The sequence below is a fragment of the Rhipicephalus microplus genome, chromosome 10 (genome assembly GCF_043290135.1).
Source record: "Rhipicephalus microplus isolate Deutch F79 chromosome 10, USDA_Rmic, whole genome shotgun sequence".
NCBI lineage: Eukaryota > Metazoa > Arthropoda > Arachnida > Ixodida > Ixodidae > Rhipicephalus > Rhipicephalus microplus.
The window spans coordinates 24,228,739-24,256,104 of NC_134709.1; the positions used below are offsets into that span (position 1 = coordinate 24,228,739).

General features: G+C 48.7%; 1 protein-coding gene across 1 annotated transcript; it reads right to left on the reverse strand.

Moving 5' to 3' along the window:
• Positions 1 to 24,521, reverse strand: LOC119181808 (doublesex- and mab-3-related transcription factor A2). Its single transcript, XM_037433051.2, has 3 exons — positions 23,960 to 24,521; positions 5,250 to 5,485; positions 1 to 4,151 (listed from the first exon to the last, which is right to left on the reverse strand). The coding sequence occupies exons 1-3, from the start codon at positions 24,519 to 24,521 to the stop codon at positions 3,855 to 3,857; spliced, it is 1,095 nt and encodes a 364-aa protein (XP_037288948.1). The 3' UTR covers positions 1 to 3,854.
• Positions 24,522 to 27,366: the final 2,845 nt, after the last annotated feature.

Sequence of the window (27,366 nt, forward strand, 5' to 3'; positions counted from 1 at the left end):
TTTTGTCAGACTGTGTTTCATTCGTGTCTATGCGATGTGCGTGTGTTTTTTGTGTGTTCGTATGTATAATAACATTTTCTTCTTCTTTTCACATACAGTATAAGCATGCACGGTAGATTCGTCGCAGAGTCGCTCGCGTAGCACGCGTTTCATCCGCCGTTGTCAGCAGAGACTGTAGATCAGGACAGTGTGTCGCCTGCAAGTACGCTGCAGCACTGCTTGGAAACGTAGTAATTCGATCCCACCAGTTTCGAAGCTAAGGGTCGTTTCACTTTCCCGACGTGCTCCGGTGCGTTTATACCATGGATGGATGTCAAAAGTATTCCCTTTCAACTGAAGCTTTGGCTAGTGCGAGTAATTTTTTTTATTTTGGTACTAACTGCAACGCCAACTATATGATCGACAAGGTGAAGTTCGTCTTCCTCGTAGATCATATATTTGAAAAGTGTGAAAAGTCTTTCAAACGGCTAACGCGGCTAAGGAAAAGGGTGTATCTTTACAATACTATCTGAACTCGACTGCCGCACATGCCGATCCCTTAATAATTTCCTGATTCAGGGATACGTATTTCGCGCTTATTTTTGTTATACGCTTAAGTGTGTCTACAGGTGGCGCTACACCTGCAGAACGTTCCCGTTGTACGGCAATAGCTGTGTGTGTGTGCGCCAGTTTCGAACAAAAAGACTGCTCAACATTCACCTATAGGAACTCGTGGTGCAAAAGGTGGTATTAACCGCACGTACGCTCAACAATTGTACTGTATTGGCAGCCATAACGCTGCGAAATCGCACCCTGAACCTCTGCGCAAACGCTCGGCCAACCTGCAGGTGGGTGCCCCCCGCACTATTCACACGCGTCGACACAGGCGGCAGGAGCAACGAATTCTTTCTTCAGTTATTTCTAAAGCTCTTTACAAGCAGGACGGTTGCTCGCGTTCTATACACACGTTTGGTTTGCACAGGGAACATTCGCGTTTAAAAGACGTTAGTCGTAGAACTTCGATACTAAGGCCAAGACGTGGGGAGAACAAGAGGGTTTATTGCAAGCCTCGCGTCATCAGGCACGAAAGTCGTTGTTATTATCTCCTGCCCACGCATGTTGAAGGTACAGTGTTTTTTTTTTTTTCGAGCACCAACAAAAGGCAAAGGCAGTCAACGGAGTGCAAAAACCACGCCTAAACAGCTGTCCCGACCTTAATAAAGGGCGGATTCACGACAACCAGGCCACGCACGTTATTGGCTATACAAGTGAGTGAGACAACATATCGTGTACTCGCAAACCGCTTTTCCCGTAACTTCAGTTAAACATTCATTTTCAGCGTTTGTTGTAACACTGTGCGTACTTGGCCTCCGATATCACTATGAATGGCGTCTAAATGACTTACAGGACGCAGTCTCAGACGTCGCGAAGCGTTATTGTGACCTCGGAGATCTTGGTGATCGTGTGTTCAGTGAAAGAAAACTAAGCTCGGCTTGGATCAAACAAGATTGAACGTAATGTGCGCTTGAACGTCTACGAAAGCTATAGGCATACGCTTTACGTGCGTTCGTTTCGCACGTCACGAGAAATACTGTTAACTCAGTGACGTCAAAAGGTGACGTCATGGGCTCCACGATTCTGAGGCGAAGCTCGAAATGTTTATGCTTAATTTGAATTTATATTTTAATCAAATCTCTTCTTCATCAGACTGAATGCCAGCGCACTTTAAAATGGCACGAATATTTTATATTAGTTCAATGTGTATGATACCGGAACTATAGACATATTATAAGAGACCTTTCCACCCAACAAAGGCAGTTCTATCCAACGTAAGTGGCATGCATATATTCAACGATCTTGCTCTGCACTGTGCTTTGTCATTCGAGCAACCATAAGGCGTTTATTCTTCAAGCGCTATGTGCACTATACTCTACTTCGTTCATAGATAATACTGAAGAAATACTGTGCGCTGGTTGCAGTTATAAAAGCACGTTTTGGTCTTATGCTGGAAAGTCAGTTTCGAACTGTTATTGCAACAAGCCAAATGTGGGGCGCATTACCGCGAAGAACCGAACCACCGTACTGGTGAAACGAGCATAAACAGCTAATTGTTGTGCGAAATGTAATATCGCGGCCAATACCCTAGCATAATGAAAGAATACGTATTCAAAGGGCTTATCAGATCCTGGCGGCTGCAGCAGCAGCGTTAACATGCCTAGTGTAAACACAATGAAGCATGTCACACGAGCAAACGTCAGTGGTTAGAAAGTTACATCAAACTTTTGGCTTCTCCCTAAAATTTAGCCTCAACAACCTTTGAAACTTCAATTTCCGCGTCGAAACGGTTGAGCCTTTCTGTCATTTATTGATTGGCGTCTGATAACTGGAACTATATTTTCACGGGCCTCACTCTGTTTGGAAAGTTCTTAGACCACACATTACTCAGGTGAAGTTTCCTAATTGAGGCACACCTGATGTATTCGGAGAGGCCACGTAGTGGGTTGTATGCGCGGAGATAAAATCGCGCATCACGCTTACGAACACAGTGACGAATACTGTTGACGTTATCTCACTTCAAGTTCCCTGGAACTAAGTCCTAATCCAGAGTATCTGTTCCAGAGCAGCGACTGCTGCTCTATACTGCAAAGACCTGTCCAACCACCTGTTACACGACCAGTTCTCTATATCACAGTCTGTCAGGCAGCACTGCTCTATTATTGTTGCGCAGCTCATAGCCGAAACCCCGGCTCAAGTCTCGCGAACGACACACTGTCCCAACACAGCCCCCTTACCTCGGGTAAGAAAAGCAAAACGGCAGACAATACTGAGATGGTCTTATTGAAGACTGTGAAAAGCCATTGCTGGGCGCCTTGCGCGCAATCAATGCCAACGGTTCCCACACTCGCTTATTACAATGTACGCCTCCAGAAACAGCGTGTGCCCTTCTCAGACACGAGCACGTCGGTGCAGTATTATCAGTCAGTCACGTTTCGTGGATATCGTTGTCGTCCCGGCGTTCTCTGCTGCGCGTTTGTTGTCGTGCCTTGGAGGCAGCCGGGACTCGACGAGCTCGTGCGGCCGACGTATATCCGGACCCAAGACTAAGTGGCCTTAAGCACCACTTAAGCGCCTTTTCATATGGGTTCCATTATAAATTAACGCTTGGCTTCACTGCGATGCGCGACTAGTACTGCTGTGGCACGTGTACGTGCTAACAAGGATAGGTGCGCGCACACGACGTGGTGAGCAGGGGGGGGGGGGTAGCCTAACACCCAAATAGACTAAGAGGGGTGCCAAGTCTGCGCAATACTTTTACTCTGTAGATATCGTTTAAAGTATAGGATTAGGAGCACGTGGTTTTCTGACAATGCCAGCCGAGGACCAGAGACGCTGAGTTACAAGCAGTTCAAACTTCTAGCCCAGGGAAACCCACGACCAAAGGCAGGCCTTTGTGTGAAGCAAGCCATCGCTCCATTTGCCTTCTTGAAACCAGTGAGAAGCCTGTTTTCTTTAGAACTGAACCAGCCAATGGGCGAGAAGGGGAGAACACCGCAATGAATTTGCCCCCCCCCCTCCTCACAATGGAGAACTCTGCACACGCCTACGTTCACAGGTCTGGTATCTACGTCACCAGAGTAGAAGTCGAGCATCACAGTGAAGCTGGCGTTTCTATAGCGGCATCGCGTAAAGACGGGGTCACAGGCGCTCGAGGAAGAAAAAAGCTACCTCTCTCTCGGGCAAAAAACAAGGAGGCACAGGCCGCGAGGGCCACGGTGGTGTGGCAATACTGCAACGGTGCTGCGGAGGAGACGGCGAATAATCGAAGGAGCCGCCGTCTTCGTTTTTGGGAGTCCCAGTGAGGGCGGGAGGAGTGCTCAGTCTGCTGCGCTCTTGTGGTGGTCAGCCTGCTGCGGGGACCAGAGAGTGGCCAGTCGCTTGGCGTGCTCGGCGGCCACCGCTGCCGAGGAGGCCGGTGGTGGCGGAGGCGGCGGGAAAAGGCCCGGGTACGCGGGCACGGCTCCGAGCAAGGTCGCCGCCGCCGTCACCGGAGGGGGAGGCGGAGCATGCCGCCGGTAGTCCAGCGGTGGCGGCTCCTGCAGCAGGAGGTGGTCGAGCGCCTGGAGGACGTCGCCCCCGCAGCGGTCCAGCACGGCGGCCAGGGTCGACTGTGGCTGTGGCACGAAAAGGGCGCCATGTCTGAACATATTCAACTGAGACCTCTATTCGATGTGAAGTAGTCAACAAATATTTTGGGTGGAGCTAACGTTTGGACAGAGTGGCAGACTGAAAAGGAGGATAGGATAGACGGGGTGCGGTGGCTTTATAATACCCTCTATATACATGAGGTGGACTTACTTTATGTTCACTGCCAAACGGAACGAAGCTTTCCCACCGATGAAGAGTCTTGTCTGTCTTTGGTATAGCAAGTCGCCTGTCTTCGTAACAAGTCACCTCCATGCACACGGCACATGCATCACATCGTGATGGCAAAACAAACTACCAAGTTTAAACACCTACCAAGGCAGTTATCATCTAACACCCTTGAGCAATGGCAGGCACAACTCGCCACGTCAGACATAGAAGCACAGAAGACTATTCTAGGTTTCTTACTGCGGGAGGTAGGTCCCTGGACTTGAACACCCCTCGCCCCTTAGTTAGGCCCTTGACAACTTTTCCCGTTTTACGCAGCTCAATAAAATTACTGTCCTCTCCCAATTATATCCAAACAACCCTGTAATGGGCCAGCTGATTTCGTAGACTGATGATGATGATGGTGGTGGTGGTGGTGGTGATGATGATGATTAGTATGCACATTTCCCCTCCATACCCCATAGGCCTCTGCACCGAGTCCAAGGTACACATTGAATGGCTCTCATGACGTTGTCACTACAATTTAGTAATTCGCTTATCCAAGTTTCCCGACTGACTTTGGAAATCATTATCAAACTTGATGATATTATTAATTTGTCATTTTATCTGTTGTACGTCTGCTCCGGTCGAATCAAGGAAATTATTATCAGACTTGATGATATTCTTAATTTGTCATTTTATCTGCTGTACGTCTGCTCCGGTCGAATCAAGGGAATAAATGACATACTGTGCAAAGTACTTGCTTGCCCCCTCCCCAGCTATATTCAATGACATTGGGACACTGGATGGATACCCTGACATTCGACTACAATGCGCTCCACGGTTTCCGTTTCTTTGCTGCATACTCAGCCCGACTCTCCTTCGTTACAGAACTTAGCCAACTGGGGGAGACGACGCACCCTGGTCGGGAACAGCCTGGCCAGCGTGTCCAGCGGCGACCGGCGCTGCGAAGAGCGCGTGTCCAGCGCCAGCGGCTGGTCGGGCGAGGGCGACCGGTCGCTGTCGTCACAGTGTGTCCCGTCCTCGGTGGCCGACGATGCCGGTGCCGGACTGCCGCTGCTCCCGCTCGGCTCCTCCGACGAAGAGGCGTCCGACGGGGGCCCGCCGCTGCCGCCGCCTCGCTTCCAGTCTGGCGCTGCGGGGGATGCACATTCTCACGCTTTACTACTATATGATATCTTATTGGTATCGTTCCTGTCGTATACGGTATACCCATACTACCGACTGGGACAATATAAGCTAGAACACTAGGCTTTGCCGTCTGACACTGTGGGTTACTCTTTGCCTGGTTCTTTACTGCTACTACACAGGTGACACTCCTACTACCGACTCCGACCATATAAACTAGAACACCTGTATTATATTGCGTTACAGTCTGGCGCTGTCGGTCACGGACATTCTGCTAAACGTGATTTAAACGTGAAACATCTCTATCTACACCGTCGATATTAACTAGAACAATGGCGGTGCATTAAGGGCTCGAGCTGCGAGTTACACATTCCCTTGTTTCCTACTACAACTACAGAGATGTCAAGAAACTCCAACATTATTAACTAAAACATCAGCAGGAAGTTGCCTTAACGTCTGGCGCTGCGATGGAAATTTGTGTAGTTGCCTGCTGCTGCTGCTGCTACTACTACTACTACTACTACTACTACTACCACTACTACTACTACTACTACTACTACTACTACTACTACTACTACTACTACTACTACTACTGCTGCTGCTGCTGCTGCTGCAGCACTGACACCACAAGTTACACATTCCCTTGTTTCGAGTACTACTACAGGGATTATACCCTTACTACCGACTCCGACAACATAAACTAGAACACCAGCATGGCGTTACACACGTCCTACTAAAAGGGTCCAACAGTGAAACGCTACTACGCGCTATCCGAGGGTCGTAAGTTCGGTCGCTACCATGGCGGCAAATTGTTTTTTCGTTCACATTTTTTTCTTAGCATTTGCATTATAATTTCTACACTATAATTAATAGACTGCAGATAACGCCCTTTACACCTTAGCTAACTGTTGGTTTTATTAGGTTGTGTCTAACAAAAAAAAAGAGCCCTTCTCCTTATTTCATTTATTGATTAAATGCATGATGTAAACACTGACATGATCTTTTTTTAAGTATGATGCCGCGGTTTACGCTCTTTATCATTACCATTACACCTGAGCTACACCAAGGTGACACGCCGTTTACTCTGACATTGTCCGCTAGACTACCAGTACGCTGCTTGCTTCATCTCTGTCTCTGCAGTTCATTTATTCATTTATTTATCCGCTGAGCCAACTGGTATCACGGTGGGGGAGGGCACAGAAAAATGACAAGTAATAAGATGCAGTGTCACTTTAGGTGCACATATCACTCTGTACCAAGGCCCAATGAGCCCTTAACGTTAGCGTACAGTTCGTCTTCTGTGTAATTACCGTGGGCTTTTATGACCTCGTCAACGAAGCGAATCCGGAATCGCGAGAAGCAGCAGAACTAGGGTGGCTAGCAGAACTGTCGGGGTGTCAGTAAACATCGATGTTTCCAGTCCCTCCACTCGCTGCGCTTTTGACACTTGAAATTTGTGTAACCTTTTCCCCAGAAATTCTATGTTATTTTGTAGATTACTTGATAGGTCTACTTCGCGATTAACTGGAAACTTAGAGCACAATAGTTATCAGGAACACATTCGACAATTTCACCGCCAAATTTAGGAGAAATACATGAAAACGTCTCAGGGTGCAGGGTGACCTCGTTGTTTAGCGATATTGAAACTTTATATCATAAAGTATAACACTAGCACAAGGAGAAACGACGACCAAAGCGTGTAGTGTGCGCTGTCGTAGTGTTGCGTGATCGTTTGCTGCGTACGCTATATATATAGTTAAATACTGCCAATAATGTCCCCCATAGCTTCGTTGTCTGCTCGTTTCATTAAGTCGTAACAATCAAACAAACGGGTAATCGATTCATTCAATTTATTTTGTTTATACTCCTATACAAGAACAGACTGCACGCACTGTGGTTTCGAAGAAATTTGACCATCTCACCTTTTGCTCCCGCCCCGCATTAACACCTCGGCTACACCATCTGAAGTGTTACAATTAATCTCAAATATGTTGCAAGCGTGCTCGATTACATCTGAGCTCGTAAATCTGCGTTTTGCGACTCAATCTTCAAGAGTGATCGCGTACTGCGACCGGGCGTGCTCACTGTATACTCATGCAACAAGTATAGAACCACATTTTCAAAACATCTCAAAAGTTTTACAATTCGACGCGGCTATGCCAAAACAGGTTATCCGCAATAAAGGTCTGTTGCCCACTGGCCGATTCATAATGAACTACGTAGAGTGACTTGCTGCGCAGTCCGCTGAGAAGTGCTTTAGCAGCACTTCTCGGCGCATTCTTTCATCGCGAATTGGAGTATAATATTAACCTCGGAGTAGACAGACTCCAATCTCCGGCAGGGCGCCACAGATGCGTCGGTTCACCGCCACATTCCGGCATCACGAACGCCGGAAGTCGCGCACGTGCGAAAGCTATATAACCTCGAACCACATAGCTCATAACGAGCGTCGTAGATCCGTCAAGCCGGGCTGTAATTACGCCATACGCAACCGGATACTCGATTCACCGCGGTATATCCGCCATCACACACACACACGTGTGTCATAACCGCGAGCTGACGTCAATGAAAACCATATAAAAAACATATAATAAGTAATGCAAGAGCGGACGCGAGGAATCGTATTTATCGGACACCTGCGCGAATACGCTCAAAAGCGCATCAACGTCACATATATATATAAGCTAGTCGGCTCACGTTATTGGAAACGCTTTTCTATCAAGCTCCGTAACGTCGCGCTGGTTCGTTCTGCAGCCGGAGACACGGACTGAAGCCGTGGCCCGGGCACAAAAGGAAGCTTCTTCGTGGCGGCAGTCTTTTTCGCGACGCGTGCGAAGTTACCACGCAAAAAAAAAAAAAAAAGACGCGCCCATTGCACGTGTGCCACGCGGGGACTTAATAACGAAGAGGCAGCCTGCGAATAGCGACGACAGAAATTTAATAAGCGACATAGTTATCCGAGCTGCTTGCTGCTGCCGGGAATGTCAATAGGTGTCGCTCTTCGCACACCCCGGCGAGAAACCTAGCACTCTATATAACCCAGCGTATTAAAAGGGAAGAGTCGACCCAGGAATGCGGCTTCCCCCCCCCCCCTTTCCTACCCGCCCCCTCTTCATAAGGAGGCGGTGAAATAAAGGACCCGAACGTGTTAAAGCTGTGACTGCCGCGTAGCGGCCCCTCTATCTCTCTCTCTTGCCTTATATTTCTCGTATAACAAACTGTCAGAAAGTTAGATGACGCAGTGTCGTAACGCTATCAGGCCCTTCCCGTGCTCTCACCGGCGCTGGTGCTGCCCGCTTTATTATGAGCCGTCGCATTCCAGCCGTTCCCGAGTAGCGCTCTCCCCCTTTCCTACGTCACAGTTCGGTCGCGTCCTCCTCAAACATCCACACCGCATTCCCTCCCTCCTCAACTTCAAAAGGGCTTTTTCTCCTCACCCATTATTCCCTTCCTCAGTCCCTCCTCTCTCATGACATAGGCCCATTGTGGCACGGAAGTCGCCAAAGATTAATGGGAGGCTAGACCTGAGACGCGCATAACCCTCCGCCACGTACCCCCTCCCCTCTTGCGGCCCGCCGCTGGTGGCTTCTCCGCACTGCGCTTCGTGCTGCAGGAAAGCTCGCTTGCCGGCACGGTCTCCACGAATGGGATGTGTGTGTGCTTCCGAGGCCTTTCCCTTCCTCCTTGTCGGGGCTTGCTTTCACCCGTCTTTTTCGAGTTCCTGTGCGCCTACCCCTTTTTTTTCCTCCTTTCGTCTAACCAATGCTGGTGGTTTCTGGCGCAGCAAGCCCTCTCACGGACTCCCCACCCTACAGCATCCCCTTTTGTGCGCTCCTTAGCAAGCAGTCTCTCCCCTTTCACTCGGTCACATTTGTCCGAAAAAAAAAAAGAAAAGAGGCAGGCACTTAAGTGGCTTTCATTTCCTTCGTTCTGTCCTCTTTATACTCCTCACTATTTGTATCCTTGACTTCCTTATACAGCACCGGAGTACAAATTTTCTAGCTGACGCTAGTCGTGATGGTGGTTTTACTCGACGTTCTCTGTTGTTCGCCTTGTTGTCGTCTCATTTTTTCTGAACGAGGCCATAGTGGTTTTTCTGCGCCACGCGTCCTTCCAATGGCGCCACTTTGTTTGTTTGCTTGTTTGTTCGCAATTCTTTAAGAGACGCGTGTAGTTGTCAGAACCTACATTGAGAAGTACACGCGTTCTTATTTGTGGGTCTCGGAGTCCTTCCCTCGGTTGTGCTATTTAGGAACGAATTCCTCCCCCGCCCTTTTTTTTCTTTCTTCTTCGTCGCCCTTGCATTACATGGACTCGCGCAAGTCTATGCGTAATTCTAAGTACATGCGTGGTCTATGCGTAATTCTAGGCAATATATGCGCGCTATCGCCCATATATTGCCTAGAACGACATATAAACGACATTTTATTTTTGCGTGTTTCATGACCCTTCAAATACCGCCTCTTCGCAAGCGCAGCTCCTGGCATCGCAATCGCTAAACACATGTGGCTTAGCATCAGAAACGAGCGTCAGAAGGGGACAACTTTGATTGATTGATTTGTGGGGTTTAACGTCCCAAAAACCACCATATGATTACGAGAGACCCCGTAGTGGAGGGCTCCGGGAATTTCGACCACCTGCAGGGTTCTTTAACGTGCACCTAAATCTGAGCAGACGGGCCTAAATCATTTCCGCCTCCGTCGGAAATGCAGCCGCCGCAGCCGGGATTCGATCCCGCGACCTGCGGGTCAGCAGCCGAGTAGCTTAGCCACTAGACCACCGCGGCGGGGTGAGGGGGCAACTTCACGACGAATACGTACACGCCCATTTTAGTGTAACTATCCCGCTCAAGTTCTCAATAAAACATTCACACTTGTCACATAGCAGCAAAATTTTTAAAGATAATCGACTTGAGAAACGACTATAGATCCTTTCAGACTAAAGCCTGTGTACTCTGTGAAGTCAGTGCATGCTGAAGAACACTGGGTGGTCTTAATTTCCGGAGCACTCTACTACGATATGTCTAATAATCGTATTTTGGTATTGAAACGTAAAAAATGAATTATTATTATTATTATTATTATTATTATTATTATTATTATTATTATTATTATTATTATTATTATTATTATTATTATTATTCACTTGGGACGCCAAGAGAACACTTGCCACCTCCTCGTACCGGGGGACTGATCCGGCCCGGCGAATATCGTACGTCAATCAAGTAATAACTTTGCGCACGCGCACTTGCGTCACCTATCTACCCACCGTCATAATGGCCCCTCAGTAATATTAACCCCTTCCCCCTTGTCTCGATCGCCACATACGCCGGTGCGCAAAGATCGGTATTCCCCGCCACATTTATCACAAGCCCCCGTGGGGAACCGTGGAACGTATGCGAGCAAAGGGGGCCGATATGAAAGGCGCTCCCGTTTTTACTGTGATCTGTGGACGCGCGCCCACGTGACACCGGAATGCTAGCAGCTTTCCCGCTCCGCACGAGCGCCCCCTAGTGATCATTTTCGTCGATGACTTTAAGCGCCCTCTGCAGCCGGGGAGGAGTAGGCTTTGAAAAATTGCTCCGAAATCTCCGTAGCCCAGTAGAGAGGCTTTCAAGGTCAGCGACCTCAAATTCATAAAGCTACCCGCCGCGCACAGGGGGGCGTTGTTGACGCATACGGCGTCAAGCGCAAAATACACAGGTGTCCCTAGGGCAAGTCCATAAGTTTGGTTTTTGAAAGAAGGGGGATTCAAAGGGACCGCCAACCAATTTTCGAGTGAAGCTTGTTAAGAGTCCCAAGTTTCGGTGGCGTTGCCGATGTACGCGAAAGCCTGACTATAGGCCTTCGCAGGTGCGCATAGGTCTAACTGTACGTATACCGCCTACTGTTGAAAAGAACGCCACAACGAGCACCGTTGACAATGCCGACGCTCTAGTAACAAGTGGATAAAAAAACAGTGTTTACGTACGGCACTAATCTGTCAAAAAAAAGGGCCAGAACGGCAAGTCACCAGACGTCTCGTGTCAGTCTAGGCCGCTATAGTATTTTGCAAGAGAGGGAAATACAAACACGATGTGTACACAAGTGTTTCCTTCAACAGAGGAACCCACTGTACGCCTCGTTTTCCTACGGGCAACAAACTCCTGATCGTGGGCTTGTCGGTGATCAGCCGCTTCTGGTGTGGCCGTGCGATACTTTAATGGGGATCACTTGCCGTTACGCGTTGACGAATTTGATTTTTGCTTGGATACGAACACGCGCGACTGTCGTTGTTGCCGGTACGAACTCAACTGTTGCGCTGCTGAGTACGTGCATGACTGCCCAAACTCTGGCGCGCGGGAGGGAAGGACAAAGCTTGGAGGGAGCGTTGCACCATGAGAAAGAAAAAAAGAAAGAAAGAAAGAAAGAAGGAAGGAAGAAAGAAAGAAAGAAAGAAAGAAGGAAGGAAGGAAGAAAGAAAGAAGGCAAGAAAGAAAGAAAGAAAGAAAGAAAGAAAGAAGGAAGGAAGGAAGAAAGAAAGAAGGCAAGAAATAAAGAAATAAAGAAAGAAAGAAAGGAAGGAAGGAAGGAAGGAAGGAAGGAAGGAAGGAAGGAAGGAAAGAAGGAAGGAAGGAAGGAAGGAAAGAAGGAAGGAAGGAAGGAAGGAAAGAAGGAAAGAAAGAAAGAAAGAAAGAAAAGAAAGAAAGAAAGAAAGAAAGAAAGAAAGAAAGAAAGAAAGAAAGAAAGAAAAATCGGTCGCGTATCAGCGCGCTTCGCTGCAGATGTCGAAAGAAAATAGTCGTCTGCCGGCCGTACTACATTAGTTCTGGTTTCCTCCGCGGCCACCCGTGATACTGTTATAGTACCATTTTCATCCTGCCAGGTGGCAGCACCACATTGCCAGCAGAGGGCTGTTTTCATGCATAGCGTGCATTTTCAGCACAGCCGAAGAAACAATGGGGTCTACGTATGAAAAAACAATTCGGATCTACGTATTTCTTAGTAAAGGAACACACCACCTAATACTTCCGTATTGATGCTGCAGCTCAGATATACGTAATATTTGCTTTTTGATCGGCAATGTTCGCATGTATCAACGCAGCCACCAGTTCAAGATGGCGGGGCGTTCAGCAAGTGCTTAAACATTGGCCCGGTACCTGAATCACGCGACAGACGGACTGACAGATACAGAGACATACGGACAGACCTAAATTTCGGCGTTCAAGTATCCCAAGAGAGACTATTGTCTTTAAAAGTTGCAAGCTTATCGGCCTGAGTGTCTATAGAATCCCGGTATATTATTGAGAACTAAGAGACAATGCTACCAAGGAAAGGATAAGAGATGATATTATGAATAATTGTAATATAAATGAGGAGGAATAAATGTCGACGAAAATATAAGTTGTTGTCGGCAAGGATTGATCCTGCGATTGTCGAATAATTTGCCTGTTCTCTACCACTGAGCTACGGTGGCGCTTATGCCTCTGTCCACTTTATAGCGTATATATATATATGTGTGTGTGTGTACATTTAAACGTGGTCATGTCAGTCAGCATCACCATTAGCTATACGGCAAGGGCGGAACACTTTTTTTTTAACTGTGCAAGATATCGTACCACGTGCACTTGACGAGACGGTCATACCACGCTTTAATGTATAGGGTGCAGTAGAAACTGAAATCAGCTTTGAAAAGATGTAGTGGTTTACTATTCAGGGCACACTCACGCTTACCAGCACATTTCCTGATTCGTGGGGGCTTGGTCTTTCATTTAACACAATGAAATAAACTGAGAATCGAAAACTTCCGTGTCAGTACCATTTGAGCCGAATAAAAAGTTCTTGCCAAATAATCATTTTGTGTTTGTCCCTAATATAAGCGATACGAAAAATACAAGCCAAAGTTTTATTCGGAGCGATGCAAGCCATGAATACGTGAGTGAGTAATTTGTGGGGTTTAACCTCCCCAAAGTGCGATATGATTACGAGAGACGCCGTAGTGGAGGGCTCCGGAACTTTCGACCACCTGGGGTTCTTTAACGTGCACCAAAATCTGAGCACACGGGCCTACAACATTTCCGCCTCCATCGGAACATGAATACGTCACTCGACCCTGCGTCACCAACGTATATACCTGCCACCACTACTCCTGCATTCAGAAGCCTACCTATACTGCTTTACACGTACAGCATCGCTGCGCTGAATACACGCAAATAAGTCATAAGTCGTAAAGGTGAAAGTTTGAAGAAAGGAAAAAAATCCTCGAGCATGGGATGCCGCTGGAGCCAAAGTTTCTGCAAGTAGTCTTACCTTGAAGAAGACAAGACATCATGTATATAGAAACGTTGACAACGCCACTTGTGGAAACATTGTCTCCAGCGACATCCCTTGCTCAATGATATGTTTACGTCTGCATACACGCAGGCAATGCAGCAAACGTATATCTGGACATCAAGATTAAGCAACCTCTGTACTTCTTCCATGACATGGCACAGAGGTCATTGTCCTTTTTCAGAACAAAACTTTCTTTCCGTATACAACACTGCCCTCGATCGAGGATGTCTTGGTGACCCCGCAGGGACACGCCCGTTTAACTAACGCCGAGGAAGGGAATGTTTTGCAGACGATTCGAGCAAGCCGTGCCCGCTCTCACGAAAGGCAAGCACGTTCTTGCGTCTCTACAGAAGAAATAGGGGGGTTTAGTTGGTCAACGCTACGCAGAATACACAGAACAAAAAGCGAACACAATACAAGACGACGACGGAACTTGGAGACATGAGCAAAGGCGACACGTTTTAGAACGCACGCTTTCTTCGGAGGCACGCAATGTCGCACGCCAAAGCGTCGCGGCGACTTGTCGGGAAAATAGTGAAGACAAATCAAACGGAAAATCGACGCCCAAGAGCAGGTAAGACGCTACTGCAGGGGAGGGGGGGGGGCGGTCACTCTTGTGTCCGCACAAAGAGCTTGTTGACCTGTACAGTGAATGGGGAACGTGAGGTCACTCGGATAGAAACACGCGCACTGCGCGTGCGCGGACCGTGTCCAGGGCGTCTGGAAGAAGACCGTGTCGAAGCATCTTCATCTCACGCGAGAAACCTTTAAGGAAGAAAAGCACTGCCACTGTCCATCGGTCTGTCTGTGCGGATCGTCTCTATCGAAGGAACGCCGAAGAATAGGCCGGCGAACTACGGGTAAAATCGGGACCACGGAAGAACGACGAAATATGGGGAGGATAGCGCACAATGCCTCTTGTATCAGCCGGGTTAATCCAGTTGACGCGAACCATTCTTTCGCGGACACCTGGGGTTCTAGCCCCCCCCCCTGGGTGGCGTTGGTGGGACGCAAGAAATAAAAGAGGAGGGGCCCAAATGGAGTGGCGCACAATGAACAGGCCAGCGCCCCGCCATTGTGCTCCTCCCTATCTCCCTGCGCGTTCCCCAGCCACCCTCGCCGGCTTGGGGACAGAGGTGATGCGCTTGATCATTGTCACCCGGAGGGGGTTTTTTCTGCGGTGTCGGGTTGCGCCGGCACGCCTGTTGAACGCGCTATATACCGGGCCGGCCACAGTGTCTCTCATCGAGGCCCCGTACACGTTTACAAGAGTGTAGACACCATGATGCTGTGCCTCGAAGCCATTTAGAGCTTTATTTTTCTTCCTCGGTTGTCAGTTGTAGGTTGTCTGTCTCGTTCATTGTGCTTCTACGCTTTGTACGCGATAGGAACAGGCCCTTCGTGCCTATACCGTGCTCGTCGAGATCGCGCGGTAGCTTCACTTCGAGAAAAGGAAGCAAGTGGGGGAAGGCGGTGGGAGACTGTTACAAGCTTTATGACAACTTCCATTTTACATCCTTCTTCCCCCTTCTTCTCCTCTTATTTCTGTTTCGCGTATTTCTTTAATTTTTTTCGGCTGCGTTCTTGGAGCTGTCAAGACGTTAAGTGACGAAAAATAAGCTTTAATCCACGTCCCTTTTTTTGGTATACGTCGCGACACCCTCTTTGATTGTTGCTTATCGACGGTCGCATCTTTCGCCTGTTTTTTTTTTTTTTCGTCTGCGTCTTCTTTCGTCGCATCTTTCATCTTATATGTATTACGGTGGTTCTTATCATCTCTCTTCACTTTATAACGTTGTTACCACTGTGAAGCTTGGAAAAATTTTAAAGGAAGCTTCATTGTCCCATGCGCAGACAGGCACGGTTCCCGCTACATTCTTCACTATATCTTCCGGGGCAAGCTCGAACCCTCAGACTCCCGCTGTCCATGGGAGTTGTACAATGGGCATAACATTTGAAGCACGTGCGACAAGGCTGTACAGTTTGAAGGGTGTTTTCGTCAGCTCTTGAGCTACCTATTGACGCCTCTTTCCTGAGCAATAACTGTATACTGCTTGACGTTTCCACCGAGTAACTGGACCCAGGGTGTTGAAAATACCATCGGCTAATTGCGAGTGAGTGAGTGAGGGAGGGAGGGAGGGAGGGAGGGAAGGAGGGAGGGAGGCGATGCCGAAGCGATGCCACACTGTTTTATCGTTCATGGTTAGGTGTTGCACGCCCGACATCTTGTATACTTTCGCATTGGGACGGCCGACAACGCTCTCTACAATGCCTGTCGTTGCGAAGAGACGCTACGTACGCCTCATCCTGTGTGACTGTCCGGTGTACGATGTTCTGAGATAGTCCTGGATCCCCCCTATACACGATGAACTGTACTCTATCTTTATGAAATGCGTGCACTGCAGCGAAATCTGTGAGTGGTGTTAGTCAACCGGAAGAATGGCACCTTCATGAGCTGTCCGTTTCACACGACGCCGACTATTACCAGAAGAGTATAGTAGTCGCTAAATATGGGTGTCGTCTAATGAGAGTATACATTGGAATGTTTAACGGTGGTGCACTGTGGGTGTGTTCTAATAAAAGTTAGCTTACGTTGAGTCAAGTGGCGCAATAGCAACTAAGGCTACGCAGCGCCAGCCACGTGTTCCCATAAAAGTGTAATGGAATGATTAAAACGCACAGCGCGTGTGTTGCCATAAAGATGTACACATATCAAACTGAAAACCACCGCACGACGGCCGTGGTCCAGAATAAACTTACCGGAAGGATTAACATCGCCTGCAAACTGGGAAAAGTACGATGAATTCATAATGAAAATATTAATAACTCAGTAGCACGCAATCAGCGGGCAAGCAATTATCGTCTTCTCTGAAATGAAAGAAGAGTAACGTACAGGCATGTTATAATGAGCGTACTAAAAGCAACGCGCGTGTTCTACCGAAAGTGTATACCGGAAAGATTACTTGAGCACGGTCGTGTAAGCATATCGCGCTCTTTTCTACAACCAGCGATCGGCTATATCGTTTCGAATTGGCACAAACCCTTTACTTCCGTCGCACTGCTCGAATTTATCGGGACGGATGGGTACGGACGAACGACGTTTATTGCTCGTCCTCATATATAACTGTTCCAATCAATGTGTGATACAACGAATTGTTCAACGACGTCATCCTTGGCGTCTTTATAACGTTATGAGGGTGTTATAAGAAGCATTACATGCAGGACCCGTTCAGGTGTCTAAACAGGCGCCACTTTCGGTCGTAACTGCGATGCGAGCGTTCCGACGCGTGTTTCAGCCGGGTGATGATCGATACTTAGCCACGGGCGGTCTATGGAAAGCCACTTACGCCTCCGAGAATACCGCATTCTCTCGCCTAGAGCTGACAAAGGCTAACAAGCGAGCTCACTTCGCCTACATGCGATAGAGATTCTCTCGAGGTTCTCCCGAAGTCGTCATATTCTGCATACCACTACACAGCACATCGTTTCCAGATGAAGCATTTGAAAACAGAAGAATTTGAAAACGCCGAGAGGAGTGCCTATGCGCCTATCTAATTCCCTATAATCGAGCGTCGGAAAGCTGGTGACGCCGGAATCTGTTTTCGGGCAGACAGGACCGTTGAATACAATAATAAGAGCTACATATATGTAGCTCTCATTCTTGTATTCAACGGTCCTAAACCAGCCGTTCGCTATAGCGAATGGCTGGTTTAGTTATCCAAAACACGAACTAATACTGGACTCGGGCATATGTTAGGGGTACTCCCACGGCGGCATTCGGATACCCTGCTATTTACCTTTGTGTTTCGCAGCATTGCAGACGCAGATCTCAAGAGGCCACGTACAATGAAGCGTGTGGTTGAGACCTGCTCCGCCAGGTGCCGCAGCGCTCCCAGCTGCTCAGCTAGCAAGTCTTTATGTGCACGCCTCCGTCAGGCGGAAGCGCGCACAAGAAGATTCCCTAATTTGTTCTGAATGTTTCAATGAACTCAATCAATTTACATGAATTACTCTGATATATAGTTGAGTGGCCCTTATTTTAACGTAGGCTCTGATATCTTATATATCCAATATAACTCTATAACAGGGGGGGCGCCATAGATTATATTAGCGGGGGGGGGGGGGGGGCAACTTAGCCATTGTGTTATGAGAATGTTCTCTATTGTCTTTCTTGGGGAGGGGAGGAAAGGGGCGGGCCGGCGAAATTTGGGGGGGGGGGGGGTGCTCCAGTCCACCGTTTTCACCCGTGGCACCGCCCCTGCTTTATAAACTTGAACTACAACCAGTTATTTCGGGCACTTTTTTGTACTTTAAACGGCTTATTTTGAATTTGCACACTTTTTTGCATATAGTTTCGCACAAACCAGAAGTCATTGCTTAAGAAACAAGAGTGTCGGTTGCTGCTCGTGCCATTGGTAAATATCACTTTAGAAATAGAGTTGTAGCTTTGCAAAGTGGGAAAGAGCCTTCGCTCTCATCGTCTCAGCATAATTTCAAGCTGTTTCTAAGGTAAAATTATGCACAATCGTCAGTTCCTCCCGGTCACAAATAAATGGAAGCACACAAACAGCCGTACTAATGCCTGATGTATTTTGCCCCTTTAAAAGAACTATAAATGCAGATATGCTGAATCAGTACGCAGGACACATCCACCTTTAACGGTAATGGCCACCTGGTGTTCACGTTATTCCTCCACGCTGTATATATAGCATACTGTACACAGTCATCAGTTACGACACTCGTCACTTAATTGACAAAACCCGTCACTACAACTCACCAATGTTTTATCGATTGTCTGTTCCCTCAAAGGCTGTACGTATACCATTACACTCGCGTTATTCTCCGCTCAGTGCATGTTTTGCAAAAACAAATGATCCCAACATGAAGACAGCGATAGCACATCTGCGTAAACGTAATTCATAGTGGTGCTGTGTTACGCATGGCGCTGCGCACAACCATATGCTGTGTATCTGCAACGGAACGGCAGCCCGTCGTTTTGCGCAGACTCAGGTTGATGTTAATGAAATCGCACCTATATCCACCATGAGATGCACAAGCGAGCACAAGTCATCATGCATTTATTGGTGAACGGAAAGATTGGGTGAATATGAGTAAGCGACCTCCTGCTTACATTACGGGCCGTCATGAACCACTGCCAATAATTTTGATTAGCAACGATGTCAACATTGCGGAATACGGGTGAACGTTAGAACGTGACCGCCGATCGCTAGTCGGCAACTCACTCATTAGTCGACTTACTCAAACAACACACCAACCCGTGTGTGTGAGAGTATAGGGGGTATGCACTGAGCATTAATCCGCAAGGGGGCCACACTATCGCCGCGCCATTTTGAAGGTCCATTCGTATGCGCGTATGGCTTCTGCTTCTGCTGTACGGATCTCGGACACAGCACGCACAGCGAGATTTTTGTGCATGTGGCGAGCGCGCGGATCGCCAAAATGGCGGCCCCGACGCTAGCGATCCTCGCGCATGACGTCAAGTGCATACCCCTACAGCATTTCGGCAAATTTGTGCAAGTGAACCTAGCTGAGTTTATCATCATTGTGAGTGAGCCTGGCTGAGTGGCAGTTGAATGAGTCTTCGAGTTTCTGTGAGGGCGGCTCAGTAATGCTTATTAGTGAGGCTGTGTGAGCCCAGCTTTGTAGGATTTAGGTGAGATAGGTGAGTCCAACTGAGTAGCATTTTGGCGAGTTTGTAGAAACGGTCCCGGCTGAGTGGCATCTTTCTCGATGGTTGTCTGAGTGAGAAAGGCTGAGACGTGTTTTGGTTAATTTCAGTGAAATAGGCCGAGTATTATATCGGCGAGTATGTGAGCCTGCCATGACAGAGCAGCTTTTCGAATACTGAGCAGAAGCGAGCCCTATGGAGTAGCATCTTGGTGAGTTTGCGAAAATAACGCTGGCTGAATGATATTGTGGGTGTGTTTCTGAGTATAGACCAGGCTGAGCAGCATTTTCACGGGTTTTAGTGGGCCCGACAGAAAGGCATTTTTGCTGAGCGTGAGTTCAAATGAACCCTACTGTTTAGCATTTTTGTAAATTTTCGGCCCCCCCCCCCCTTCCCCCCGTGCCGCGCCTATCAACACAGGAAGTGGGAAAACAGAAATCATCCAGTTTTGCAGCAGAAATTATTTACACGTAACAAAAAAGAGGAATAGAATGACCCCTTTGTTCATGGCACGAAAGAGCTTTATCTGGGGTCCACCAAGACTTTACTGATATTCCGTCCCCGAAATACGTCAGTGAAATCAAGATGACAAAAAAAAAGGCCGATGAAAACGTTTTGCTGTTTTGGCCGATCTGAGAGTCGAGCCCACAACTTCTCGGTCCACGACGACAACTTCCTGGTGCTCTATACCCCCTACGCTCAAGTATGCGGCTCCACAAATAAACCTTGTATCCCTCACACATCTTCCCTTTGACAGCGACCTATGTTGACAGTGGGCGTTGTCACCATCTGGGATTGGTAAAGCAAGGCTCTGCATCATGACCTTGGTCTACGAGATTAGCTCTGGCAACGCGCCGTTCGACACGACACGTCTCAAGCCCGGTCATAGTGTGAACATCAGCGGACCCTCTTATGGCTGGCACGTCTCTTTTTTTTCTGATTACGCTGTCCCCGTGCGAATGAAACAGCCTGAACAACGTCGCGTCGCCCGAGCTAATCTCGGCAGGCCACGCCATGAAACTAGCGGGTACCGATAGGGAGCGCTTCGGTAGTTTCAGTTTTCGATAAAGCGGGAAGCGGCACACTTTTCCCGCGTTTACGGATCCAACTAGAAACTCTGCCTCTCGCGATCATGAAACGCTGCGTGGCATATATACATGAACACAAGCGTAAGGTTCCCCCTTACTGGGAAGCGCACACCTTGACGTTTCTCTCAACAATTGACTGCGCTTTCAATGAGTGCGTATCGAACACCGGTGTTACGCGCTGGCTTATGTCATGTTGGCGCGAGATTCAGTATGTGATATGTGTCCAGGTCATGTTTCCGCGGCATTCGGCGTATGCCATGTCCAGGTGCATGTTGACTATTTCAGTTACCCCAAAAGGTTAAATCATAATCTTGAGGTGTTAGTTGCGGGCACGGAGATGTGCCAATGAGCGTCGACGTGGGTGCGCCACGTCAAACGGTGAGCGGCCAAACATTATTAGATAATGTGGAAACTCTCACACACCAATGTATCATAAATATACTACAAATCAAGAAATGGTTCACTTTTGTGTTATGTCAATTCCTGATGGAGGAATCAACCATGTTTTTTAGGAGCTTGCTCGCCAAGCTTCTTATGCTTGGGACATGTCTCTTGGCGTGTATGCGATATAGGCGCAGCTGTGCAATATACCCACTACACGCCCACCACAAATTTCATATAGTATACTTCATAAAATGAAGTGTACTTCATGGGTATGAAGTATACTTGAATGAAGTTATACTTAATGGGTGCTTCCCTAGGGAAGCACCCAATACGCTATTTTTCATGCTGCCGATAAGCGAGGTACCCATAACCGGAATTATGTGTACTTTGTGCTGCGAAGAAGACTGGTCGACAGGCGGACCCCGAAGTGAAATCCCGCGAACCGAGGTCAACACGCAAGCGGCGGCAAGAGAACCTCGACTCGAGACCTGTATCGACATCGCCTTCTCTAACTTTCAAATTCTACCCCTAACTTTCAAATTCTCTAACTTTCAAATTCTACCCCTTTGAAGATTCACGGAATCTTCAAAGTAATACACGTCCCACAGAGTCGTCTTTGAAATCTCTTTTCTGAGCTTTGCAGTCGAAGTCGTAAGAAGCCAAAATGGGTCTATATTGAGAGAGATCTCATACGCCGTGCGGTAAAACCTTCAAAGAGTCTGGGAAGACAGGCGCTTCGTGGCACGCTATTAGAACTGCGCCGAACATGTTCTATAGTGGTTCCCTATAGTATCCTGAACCAAGGGCCGTTTTCAATATCGCATTGCTTCTGCGAGATATGATGTGTGTGTGTGTGTGTGTGTGTGTGTGTGTGTGTGTGTGTGTGTGTGTGTGTGTGTGTGTGTGTGTGTGTGTGTGTGTGTGTGTGTGTGTGTGTGTGTGTGTGTGTGTGTGTGTGTGTGTGTGTGTGTGTGTGTGTGTGTGTGTGTGTGTGTGTGCGTGCGTGCGTGCGTGCGTGCGCGCGAGCGAGCGAGCGTGCTACCCATTCAGTTACGGCAGGACACCCGGCCACCGCGGAGAGATGGCGCAACATGTTGATTGATAGATATGTGGGGTTTAACGTCCCAAAACCACCATATGATTATGAGAGACGCCGTAGTGGAGGGCTCCGGAAATTTCGACCAACCGGGGTTCTTTAACGTGATGGCGCGACAAGTACTTGTCCCGAAATCCTGCGGATACACTTGCCGTGAGAGAAAGAGGGCCAGAAGATTGTAGTTATCAACACATTCGGCGTGAAATATGCGTTCTTTTTTTTTCTACCTCGCAAAGAATGGCAGAAATAAAGTGCCACGCCTATTCAATTTCAACAGCTCGTCACTAACTTGTTCATTGAGCAGCCCCATTCAACCCGTTTCTAGCCATGTTTTCTCATCGAATATGCAAGCCTTGAAAAAGTGTACTCGCTTGCATGCGTCGTAGAAAGCTTGAACGAAAGCATTGCAGCCATCTCATGAGCAAGGGAAAGAAGTCAGCTCTGCTGCAATGTAGATGTTTTATGTAGGGAAGCATACAAAATATCAGCAAGAGCCACTGGTTGTCAATGAACATCGTATACATATGCCTCAAAAACGCGCTTTCTGCTGTTTGGAGGGAGGGGGGTCAAAGATTGGCTGCGTTGACCCTCATTGGAGAGCCACTGATCCAGAGAATTCTGCCCTATTTACAATATTTCCGATATGTGTGCTCGCTGTTAACACACCTATACCCGGTTGCTTCTTTAATTTGACTACAGGTACCGGTATACATATAGGAATGGTATAATTCAAGTAATGTATAGCAGGGTACTTCAACACAACTTAAACTGAACGACAATCAGGTATTGAATGCTTCGCTTCAATCGATCATACACTATCGATGACAGTATACGTTGGAGTGTACAAGACGTAAACGCACTCCTCTGCATAAGATCTCTCAGACTGATAGGTGAAGTGAGTATAACCGTTAAAGCAGACGTCCTTATCGTTTACAGGCACATTTCCATAGCTATACAACCTGAAAGGACCACTCCGGTGCAAATGTTCGAACTGCGCGTTATGCATTAACGTATCTTTATGCCCCATACGCGCTACACGATAGCATAAATAAGGTGTCTGTATTTGATGCCTCTTCGCGATTGGCACCATGCCTCATTCATCTTCCGCATCGTGACGTCACGTAAAAAATGACGGGCATATATAATCAGTTGATCAAGTCATGAACGAGGAAATCACGATGAACAGTCAAGGCAGAAGACTTACGAACATGTACTATAGATTGAGTAGTCTGGGAAGTTGCTGACACCGACGTTTGACAAGTGGTCTTGTCTTCGTCAAGGTATACCAGTTTCTCCTCGTTTCTACATTGCATATTACCCTGAATATGTCTTGTTTGGATGCAGTATATAGATTGTCTCATAAACCGATCACCGACATAGGCACTTTCCCGCTGAGGTGGCAAATTCGACCAAGAGGTTTTCAACTTGTAAACTCATTCAACCGTTAATAGAAGGACGGCGGGAAATCACCTATATGCTTCAACAACGATGACCGCTATCGAGCGCAACGCACATGTAGTTCTGCGGTGGCACGTCCTATAAACTAAGCCTGAATCTAAACCCCAATCTGCCATACGAAATGCAGCTACACGAACTACACGGAAGACACCAGCCAGTGGGAACAATGAATGACTGTCTATATACGACACAGTACCGGAGAACGATTATCGAAGGAGTGATTACCAATCTGCCGCTTTCAACAGGCCGCTTAATCATAAAGAAGGGCGTGTATTTGGTTCAAACGTTTCGGCAAGGGGTTTTAACTTGACAGAAGAGGGCAAATAAGGATACTAAAGAAGACTGGCGCTCCTGGAAGAGTTGGCTCAAGCTACAGTCCTCGTCAGTTAACCTGACTTCATCCTCTCCCGAACTACTATCCCTTTTCGATCTCTATACAGACAGAGGCACACACCTGCGGTAGCGGCAACGGCAGGTGGCGCGGTGGCTGCAGCCAGGCGTCCACCGCCGTGCGGCGGTGACGACGACGTCGTCGTGGCCGTCGGCGAGGACGTCCCTCCTCCAGCGGCGACAGCAGCGGCAGCCGCGGCGGCCGCTGCGTCCCTGGCCAGCAGCTGTGCCATGGCCGCCGAGAAGGTGTACCCGGCGCGGTGCATGGCCAGCAGCCCGTCGTGGCAGCCGTACAGCAGGCTCAGCTCGCGGGCCTCGTTCTCCTCCTGCGCTTGCTGTCTCCGGAGGGCTACCTGTGCCGCCATCACCCGCTGTCTCTCGGCGATCAGGGTGCACTTCGCACAGGCGCAGTCCCGCCAGCGGCAGTAGCGCTTGTGCCCCTTCAACGCCGACACGACCCCGTGGTTGCGACAACGGGCGCACTTGGGCGTCCTCTGGTACCGCTCCGCAATGGGAAGACCCGCCGCAGCCGAACCCGCAACCCCAACGCGCAGTCCGAGCAGGCCCGCAGCGGCCACCGTGGCCGGCTGGCCCAGGCCCGAAGACCCGCCGCTACTGGTGCTCATGGTCGACGACTGCGGCTCGCCGAGCCTCCGCCTCCGACTCGGAGAAATGCTGACGTCGCAGAAGTTTCCAGCTTAGACGGGGAACTAGCACCAGCGCCGCCTCCACCACCACCACCACCGCACCACACCAAAGCCAGAGCCGAACTGTACCGTGCCGGCGTTCCCAATTCGTTGACGTCTCTCGAGAGGCTGTTACAGTACTCGCCTTCCGGACGCGGCACCGGTTTTTGTGACTGCCGGTGACCTGTACTACCTTTATTTTTGTCCCCTTGGGACTTCTCCAAGCGACAAGGAGAGAAACGCCCGTGTCGGTCCCCAAGCTCCGCCCAGTGCCGGTAGAGTCCCGCCTTTCCAAACCGCGGGCCCGCCAATCCAAGGGAAAAGACGGGAGAGGTCCTCCCTTTCTCTTCCCTTGCCCCCACCCCCCCTTCCACGTTTCCTCAACGACCTTACCGAGCGACACACTATACGACGATGGCGTGTATATATTCGGTGGCGGCAACGAGAGAACGGTGCAAGAAGTGACACTCCCTTCACTTTACTTCGTATCCTGTGCCTACGATGTGGGAGAAAACGGGGAAGGAAAGAAGATGTCGGGAAGAATGCGGCTCTCCGACGACGATGGGGGATGAAAAGGTTGGCTCACGTCATGGAAAAGCTGGTGCTAAAGTGTTGGGGGGGGGGGGGGGAGCGCAACGTGGGCGGAAACTTTAGCGCAGCCGCCGTTGCGCTTGTTGGAAAAGCGCGTTTGTTTTTCCCGACTTTGACTCCCTATTGTTCTCCCCCTGGCTGCTTTTGTCGCCTCCGTGCGCCCATATGGGCGCTGTTCAAAGGGGTTATATGCGCGGATGGCGGGGGTGGATTAAGGGCAGTGCTAAATCTGAGGCGCCTCGTCGCCAGCCGAGCCGCGGAATTCCTTTCATCGTGGGGGCGTTGTTAGAGTGAATGAAGTCCCGAAAGAAACCTCCACTATATTGTCTTTTTTTTTCAGCTCTGTGTGTGCGTTGAGCGATCAGTTTCACGTTACCTTGCGTTTTTTTCACTTTTTGTTCCATTGAGTCTTTTACGCCATGAGTGTGTGTGTGTGTGTGTGTGTGTGTGTGTGTGTGTGTGTGTGTGTGTGTGTGTGTGTGTGTGTGTGTGTGTGTGTTTATAAAGAGGCGGCAGTAAGTTTCAATCATCGTTGTGCTTGCTATATACCAGGTTACTATGTCAAAAGACCTCCGATTGCGTCAGACATTCGCTGTCTTAACATTTGATTAGCGCATACATATTAGACTAAAATGTATATGCGCAAGCATACCGAAGGTGAACTTTCTTCCCATTTAATTGGTTTTTTTTTTATATTATTTCTCGTGCACTATGATAACCTCATCATTTTGTTTGCTATTCTCACAATTCTTTACAAGCATAGCCATGGTTTTCTAGGTCTAATTGCTGACTGCGACCTCTCCTGGAGCCCTCACGTGACTAGCTTCAAAGTGAAACTGGTGTCTACTGCCCACGTTCTGAAAGTCATCGCTGGAAAAAGATAGGGTCCGTCATTGAGTTCCATGCTACAGCTTTACGAAGCACTTTTTATTAGTGTACTGCGCTACAGTTCTCCTCTGCTTACTAAAACTTGCAAGACAAACATTCGAGCACTTCAGAGAGTGCGAGCACAGGCACTACGTGTTTGTCTCGGCCTGTCACAAACTACCTCAACCGCTGGAACAGTTATACTGGCTCGGGATCATCCGGTTACGACCTACGTCACAACCGAGGTGAGAGTACGTATTCGGCACATTTCACGGATGGTATCGAGCCATTTGACATTTCTGCCACAAGAACGACCGCAGGCGTCGTTCTCTGAGGTCGTCAGCTTCCACCGCGCTTTGAAGTGATTCTAAGAGAGGGAAAAGAAGAGAAAAGTGAGCCCCGTAACTGTATGCATCACGGTGCGACACGTCAACAGTAGCTCACGGGGGATGGGGATGAGGAGGCATTAAAAGGATAGAAGTAAAGGTATGGAAAAAGAAAGAAGCGCTAAGCCAGCGAGCGAGGACACATCGATGGGGATAGGAGAGATAGGAAAGATGGTAACACGGTCACAGGAGTCCTAGGACGGGGCACCACTTGCGAGAGCTCTTGTCGGCGTCAGGAGATGGCGTAGGGCAAGTTCAGTAGGTCAGAGCTACGCTGTCGTCGGAGGTTGGCGTCAGGAGATGACGTAGGGCCAGCCCAATCGGCCAGAGCTATACGCTGACGTCGGAGATCGCGAGGGCACAACCGGTCGGCACGGAATCCAGCGAGCGAGCGTGTCGCACGCTCTGTTAAGTGATTCTAAGAGAGGGAAAAGAAAAGTGAGTCCCGTAAATGTCTGCGTCACGGTGCGACACCTCAACAGTACTTCACAGGAGATGGGGGTGCTACCATCCGGTTTTATACCCTTGGCGCGTTCACCGTCCGCCTTGTGGAGCCTACGACAACCCGACGTGCGCCTTTCCGTTCCAGGATTCAGAAATAGAAAAGTCCTTTCTGCCTTGGCTTTGAAGCAAGCGACTCTATACACTTTCTACGCTGACAGATTCTATGTATACACGGATGGATCTACGACCCACACTAGCTCCAGCGGCACCACCGTTATCCCATCGCGACACATCAACATCACTTACAAGCTTTGTCACGTGAGCACATCGCCTGGTTCGGAAATTGCTGCCCTACGAGGTGCCATCGATTATATCAAGCAACAACCGACTAATCGATGGGCAGTATTCTGTCCAAGGCGGCTCTACAATGTCTTTCGTCGGCTCTTCGTCGTGGGTCGTACGAACAACTGGTGTGCGAGATCAGAGAAATGCTGCAC